This window comes from Coregonus lavaretus, assembly GCF_964263955.1.
Source record: "Coregonus lavaretus genome assembly, chromosome: 20".
Taxonomy (NCBI): Eukaryota; Metazoa; Chordata; class Actinopteri; order Salmoniformes; family Salmonidae; genus Coregonus; species Coregonus lavaretus.
In genome coordinates, this window is record NC_140007.1 from 19,699,298 (window position 1) to 19,707,186 (window position 7,889).

General features: G+C 46.6%; 1 protein-coding gene across 1 annotated transcript; it reads left to right on the forward strand.

Annotated features, from left to right (window-relative positions):
• Positions 1–678: 678 nt before the first annotated feature.
• Positions 679–6,622, forward strand: LOC311147679 (solute carrier organic anion transporter family member 4A1-like; the record flags this gene model as incomplete). Its single annotated transcript, XM_084184433.1, has 11 exons — positions 679–1,507; positions 2,746–2,836; positions 3,142–3,263; positions 3,389–3,500; positions 3,891–4,045; positions 4,286–4,556; positions 5,271–5,433; positions 5,655–5,833; positions 5,952–6,016; positions 6,120–6,268; positions 6,443–6,622. The coding sequence occupies 11 exons, from the start codon at positions 679–681 to the stop codon at positions 6,620–6,622; spliced, it is 2,316 nt and encodes a 771-aa protein (XP_084040559.1).
• Positions 6,623–7,889: the final 1,267 nt, after the last annotated feature.

Consider the following 7,889-nt stretch of genomic DNA (forward strand, 5'->3'; position numbering starts at 1 on the left):
CAGTTTTCCACGCTGATCCAACACCAATACATTTTTTGATATGGAAACAATGTTGATTCAACCAGTTTTTGCCAAGTGGGCTGTGTTTGTTGGGGGAAACCTGTGGGTCTGGACAGATAAGAGAAAAACAGTGATAGTTGTGCCAATGCTACCATGCAGAGCTAATCCCATGAGTGTTTTGTTCTGGTCCTCTGGACCGCTCCAATGCCTTGGAACCATCACAGGAGGATAATAGGCAGTATAGTACAGTACAATGAGACCTGGCTAAATCCAACCAGAGACAGATGCCCTCTGTCTGTCAGCAGGCACTAGACAGAAAGGCATTGGCTTAGATTAAATTAATGTGTTTTATTAGAATCATACTTTTTTTATCCCCACATTTTCATATTTTCAAAATAACATGTGATAATGTCTGACTGTCCTGTTCTCTCCTCTCTTTAGGATGAAGTTTCCCAGAGGCTCCAGAATGTCATGTCCTGTCCATTCCCCTGTATAGTGGACCTCCTGCAGAGCTGTGCTTGCCACATGCAAAGACTTTGACTGTTCCATGGCATAGGCACATACTGGGTACAGACAGTAGCCTACAGGAGAACAGCATCCCTATCTTTTAGCACTCTCTCTCTCCCCAAAAGTCTCTCAGGCCCCTCTATCCCTCTCAGAGAGCCCCTCCCTGGGGCCATGCCCATCCAGCTTAATGCCGACACCTCCTTCAGCTCCAAGCAGGAGCTACTGGACCTCCAGAACGGCCCCATGGGCCCCTTCCTGGATACACCCAGCCCCGTGGACTCTCAGGAGGATAGCCCGATGGGCTCAGGCCCTGGCAGCTCTGCTGGAGAAGGCCCCGCTGGCCACATCATCCTCACCAGGGCTACTGCCCCTCTGCCTGGACAGCTTTACAGGGGTGAGGTGCCCACAGAGACCCCCATGGGCCTCAAATTCATCCCCATTGACTCAGAAGGGCTGTGTGGCTGGGGGGCCCTGACGCCCCGAGCCATCCAGACCTTCAACACCCCTCGCTGGCTGCTCTTCTTCCTCTGTGTGGCTTCCTTCCTCCAGGGCATGATCATTAACGGCTTCATCAACACGGTGGTGACCTCCATAGAGAGGCGCTTTGACCTGCGTAGCTACCAGGCCGGGCTCATCGCCAGCTCCTACGACATCGCTGCCTGTCTGTGCCTGGCCTTCGTCAGTTACTTTGGTGGGACAGGGCACAAGCCTCGTTGGCTGGGCTGGGGGGTGCTAGTCATGGCGTTAGGCTCTCTGGTGTTCGCCCTGCCTCACTTCACCACTCCCCCGTACCATGTCAGCATTCCCGAGCGGACAGGGGTATGCACAGGGAACCGTACCAGCCCTTGCCATGATAGGGAGGGTGGGGGTCTGTCCAGCTACCGCTTTGTCTTCATGCTGGGCCAGTTCCTGCATGGGGTGGGAGCCACGCCCCTGTACACTCTGGGGGTCACCTACCTGGACGAGAACGTCAAGTCCAGCTATGCTCCAGTGTACATTGGTGAGTCACTAAGCACAACACTGACTGTAGGACCATTGTTCTATCTAATCTTTTTTGGGACGTGTATTTTCTCAGGTGTACTTTTCAGGATTTATGTGGTGCATATATTTGTCATCCATCAGAGAATAGTTTTCATTGTGTTTAATAATGTTACAAAATTTGATTTTAACGTAACTAACAACACCAAATGTACTGTGTCAAAGGACCTGTGAACTGTAGATGACTTACTTGATTTGCATATGGTCTAAACCAGGGGTACTCAACTCTTACCCTATGAGGTCCGAAGCCTGCTGGTTTTCTGTTCTATCTGATAATTAATTGCACACACCTGGTGTCACAGGTCTAAATCAGTCCCTGACTATAGGGGAACAATTAAAAAATCCAGTGGATTTGAGTTTCTGGGGTCTAGACTTGCTTCTTGCTACTCTTGAAGTGTGCTGTGCTGCCAGTGTTTGTGGCTGCTGTGCTGACTGATATCCTGTGTGATCTATAACCCTGTGGTCTCGTCTCCATTAGGTATGTGACCACATAATGACCCACACTGCACAGCAGCAGTAATCAGGATGATGTGAGACTTGTCAGACAAGTTATAATGACAGAAAACTAGTCCGGATGAGAGCAGAGCCTGATTCACTGATGTGATAGGTGAATAGGTTGACCTTTGAGATGTCACATATCGGAGAATGACGTAGTAAAAATAGGTTTTAGATGTGAAATTATGCGTGTAGTGAGGATTGTATCTAATGGTTCGAAATGGCAGTATTTAACTCTAAAACAGTCACAGACTGTTACACCCCTGTTGATTGAGCTTGATTGTAGATTAAAGTTCTTCAAATTGGATGTGTGTGACGTTATGTCTCCAACTGAGGTTCAGCAGAAACCCCTGCCATCTGACGTTCCCTATTGACCTGCCATCAAGGAGGATCAATGTCACATCCAGGATGAGGCCTACAATTTTGACCCTCTCACGCTCCCTTAGACTTCCCATCTTTCCATTCAGCAGTTTCACCACAGACATAATTTCAAAGGCAACAGAGGCAATCGAAGACAATCCCCACCTCGCTGACTCCAGTGAGGACTCAGTGAACGCACTCAGTCTGTTTCTGCGAGCTTATCAATCACAATAAAACAACACAGATGAAAACCAAACCATCAAAGCAGGAACAATGAGGTATTTTTACTCAGTAGGAAGTCCTTAACTGACGCACACAGCTCTCCTCTGGTCTCTGTCTCCTCAGGGATCTTCTATACAGCAGCCATCGTGGGTCCAGCAGCAGGGTACCTTCTAGGAGGATACTTCCTCAACATCTATACAGAGGTCCATATGACGTGAGTACCTCAGTCAGTCTGTCTCCACCTACCATACACCTGGAGTAACCTCAGGGAGATAGCTACTTAACGTAGCTGTACTTACCGTATCTGAATCAGTTGGACCCATAGACTGTATAAAAATGGTTCACCTTAAAAGGGGAGATGGCAGCAGAGCAAAACCTTTCTACAGATAAAGAATAGTGCCCTCTAGTGGCCATTTGTAGTTTAACCTTTGCTCAAATCCTCAAGAAAAAAATAAAAAGCTCTCAACTTAATTATTGCCCTTCCCTCTTTGTCTCTTCTGTGCCCCTCCCTGTGTGTAGGACGGAGCTGACTCCAGAGAACCCTCTGTGGGTGGGGGCCTGGTGGATAGGCTTCCTTGCAGGAGGGGCAGCAGCACTGGTCATCGCCCTGCCCATCCTGGGCTACCCACGCCAACTACCAGGTTACTTACCAATTTACTGACACTTCACCAGCACCACAGAACACAGAACACTAAAAAATCAGATCAGCAACTAACTCAATCTTTGCCATCAACATGAATATCTCTATTTTCCCACTTCTCTCCAGGCTCTCAGAAGTATGTGGCCATGCGTGTGTCTGAGGCCCACCAGCTGAAAGATGGCAGTCAGGCCAGTGCATCAGACCCTCAGTTTGGGAAGTCAGTGAAGGACATGCCTAGGTAGGTGACCCTACACTCTAGGGCACTAGAGGGACCACCAGAAAGCCCTACACTCTTACTTCATAACTCTCACACAGAAATAAGACCTATATAAGATAGTGTAATCCCTCCATGCATAGCTACTGTGTTTATTATGTGTCAATGTAACACACTTGGGCTCAGAAAGCAGGCTGGTTCTCCATGGCAATGGGGGATTACTGAGAGGAAACAGGACAGTGATTACATTGTATAATATATCATGGTAGTAAAGTATTTATTTTCACTGTGGCTGTCTTTTCCAGGGTCAGGGATGAACCTTTAATTAAGAAGATAAGATCTTACTAAAGAGATCTCTCTCGCGCTCTCTCTCTCACTCACTCTCTCTCACTCGCTCTCTCTTTCTCTCTCCAGGTCAGTGTTGCTCCTGCTGAAGAACCCTCCCTTCCTCTTCCTGTGTCTGGCGGGGGCCACGGAGGCCACCCTCATTGCTGGCATGTCCACCTTCGGCCCAAAGTTCCTGGAGTCTCAGTTCAGCTTGAGTGCATCTGAGGCAGCCACATGGTTCGGTGAGAGACTATAGAATCAGATCACTAACATTACCCCATACACAAACATGCACTTACAGCACGTTACATATTTGAAACACCACCTACCCCCTCCACCTACCCCCCTTCTTTTAGTCACACTACTACCATTTAGCTATTTATGCTTCCATCCTCATCCATCCTCATCCATCCTCATCCATCCTCTTCCATCCACGTCCCTCACATACACATGGGTATTAACCTTCCCTTTCCTCCCACCAGGCTACATGGTGGTGCCCGCGGGCGGAGGTGGCACCTTCCTGGGCGGCTACATCGTGAAGAAGCTGAACCTACGTTGCCGTGGCATCATCCGTTTCTGCATGGTGTGTGCCCTCATCAGTCTACTGGCCATATTCATCTTCCTCATCCACTGTCCCAACGTCCCTATGGCCGGGGTGACCACTCCCTACCGCAGCAACCTGCCACCGGGCAATCAGTACAACAAGAATTACAATGAACAGTACTATGAGCAAGCCAACAACCTCCGCAACAGGTAAACCCAGACCAGGCCCAATGGAGAGACAGACAATCTGTGTCCATTAGAAGGAATATTTGACATTGTTTTTGTAATGTTACATTATTATATGATAATGATATTTAGGTGAAAATCAGGAAGAGCTCAAAATTTTAAGAGACTAAAAAAGCATACAGAGTAGCCCACAGTAAACAACACCAATGACTCAACATTAAAGCGGCACACAACACTGAGTTTATTACACATTAGTTGATTCCCTCTGGCTGTTGAATGCTAATGAAACAGAGAGGAGGCAGAGGGATTGTACAACCCACCAGGGGAGGAGAGGAGGGTCTGCTGTTTGACAAGTATTTTACAGTTTAAAGATTTTAGTTTGTCAGATGCATGTCTACACTCAGTGTGATAGTCAAGATATTCCCCCTCAAGCAAATGAATATATTTAGCTAGTCAACAACTAGACCAGCTCCTTATTGTCCTACTCCAGTTCCATTTCACGAAACAATCAAGAGTTAGCCATGGTACAAGTCTGTTTAGGTTACATACCGCCAAATAGTTTTGCAATGACACAGAGTGCAAGGAGTGTAATGTTAGCTAAACAGACTGGTACTCAGGCTAATTAACACTAATAACACAGTAGAATAAATACTACTGCATACAGAGCAACAGATATTGATTATGGATGTCATAGAAAATAACCTTTCAACTCTATTTTTCTCTCCCGCTCTCTCTCAGCTCTTTGTTGGGGGGCAACCTGACGGTGGGATGTAATGCAGATTGTCACTGTTTACGAGAGCTCTATAACCCAGTCTGTGGAGCCGACGATGTGATGTATTACTCCCCCTGCCACGCAGGATGCAGCACAATCAACCACACAGAGATCTCAACAGGCAGACAGGTAACCAACCAAACCTTCAGCAAAGATCTCACTTTGGTTAGAACTCTAATTGTAAAAATTGATGGACAGAGTCTGTGTAACAGGTCTGTGTTCGATGAAGACTAATTAAGGAAGATGCATTAAATAAATGAGTTAAATTAGATACAATAGTTAATGAATATAGCCAGTATACATGTTGACTTTGACTGACTGTCTCTTCTGTCTGGTGTGTCCCTGTTCAGGTGTACTCGGGCTGCAGCTGTGTGGTGGGGGGGAATGTGACATCAGGGCTGGAGGGCCAGGCGAGGGATGGGAAATGTACCAGCTCCTGTAGTCACATGTCAGCCTTCCTCACCTTCCTCTTCATCATCATCTCCTTCACCTTCCTGTGTAGTATACCAGCCCTCACCGCTACCCTCAGGTGGGTACGGATCAGACCGACTACAGAGAGAGAGAACTCAGTGGTATAGTCCTGTGATAACCAGGCATGAGAGAGAAACGTGTGTTAACTCTGACTCTAAACGGCTCTCCTCCTACAGGTGTGTTCCAGACAGCCAGAGGTCCTTTGGACTGGGGATCCAGTGGATTGTGGTGCGAAGTCTAGGTACTGTATGTTCTTGTTGAATTTGATTTGATTTCATAAATGGCCTTTTAGCCTCAAATTCCCAACAACAAGCATAATATGATGTGATATGTTCTTCCTGAAGGTGGGATCCCAGGCCCGATAGCATTTGGCTCTGTGATCGACATCTCATGCCTGCTGTGGGAGGACCAGTGTGGAGAGCAGGGCTCCTGCCATCTCTACCAGAACTCTGCCATGAGCCGCTACACACTCATCGCTGGCATCATCTACAAGGTAACTCAAGGCCTACACGTTGTCTGGGCTGATATCTAAGCCTGTTGCAGGGGCATGATTTTCTTTATACTCGTAACCAGATCAAATGTTTGTTTAACTGATAGAGAATGATATTCTTCCTACTCTAACCATAGTGCATGTCTCATTGTCTCCCTCCCTCCCTCTTTCTGTCAGGTTCTCGGCACGCTGTTCTTCCTGCTGGCCAGTGTTCTGTACAAGCCCCCTCCAGAGTCGCCCCAGAGCAGCTGTGAGAGCACCGACCACGGGCCAGTGGACAGCGGAGGCGAGACGGGGGACCTCCCGATCAAGGACCTTCCACCAGAGATCATCGCCAATGTACACACCAGGTTATGATGACTTCAGACTCCATCCACACTGCACTGCAGTGTGTCTCACCCTATATCTCACCGCACATGTATGTGTTGGTGTGTGTGGCGTACCACTGCTTCCCCCATCATTGCCAGCCTGTGCCCGTCTCATAGCCACTCCCAACACACAGACACATCACCCCAGGGCATGTCTCACCTACTGACCCCACGTTCAGCCTGCCCTCCACTGCCAGCCCACTGAAATGGGGTGTGTGTGATGTGATGAAAGACTGAGACTAGGGTCACAGATAGGGTCAGAGGTTAGTCTGAGAAGTAGCTAAGAGGTTTCTCCTGATGGCTTTTGGGATTTAAACTACTCCAAAAAACACATTTTTAAATGTAAAGTAACATAGAAAGTATGTTTTTTTGTTTTGTTTCTCAGTTGGGTCCCAGTTTGTATAGCTTATGTTATGCCATGAGTATGAAGCATTCCTTATGTTGAGTGTTGAAAGAGGCATTTACACCCGTAAAACAACACTGTTGTCTTGCCCTATCACAGATACATTACATATTTATTTTATCTACACCGAAACAGAATTTAAATACAAAGAAAAACAGAATGTTCATATCATATAAAAACTATAGACCAAGAGTATGTAAAGGCACTTACTGTTATTATAACTATACCTATTGAGAACAAAAATACACATATATTTTAACAAATGGAAGAGCACACAGCTATTTATGACAGCCTTTTAGCACATGTAAGACTTCGAATGACCTGTAGCAGGCTGCCATTTAACAGAAGTGAAGATAAAACCCAAGAGAGGCCGTGAAGATGATGATGCTACAGTGAGGGAAAAAAGTATTTGATCCCCTGCTGATTTTGTACGTTTGCCCACTGACAAAGAAATGATCAGTCTATCATTTTAATGGTAGGTTTATTTGAACATTGAGAGACAGAATAACAACCAGAAAAATGCATTTCAAAAATGTTATATATTGATTTGCATTTTAATGAGGGAAATAAGTATTTGACACCCTCTCAATCAGAAAGATTTCTGGCTCCCAGGTGTCTTTTATACAGGTAACGAGCTGAGATTAGGAGCACACTCTTAAAGGGAGTGCTCCTAATCTCAGTTTGTTACATGTATAAAAGACACCTGTCCACAGAAGCAATCAATCAATCAGATTCCAAACTCTCCACCATGGCCAAGACCAAAGAGCTCTCCAAGGATGTCAGGGACAAGATTGTAGACCTACACAAGGCTGGAATGGGCTACAAGACCATCGCCAAGCAGCTTGGTGAGAAG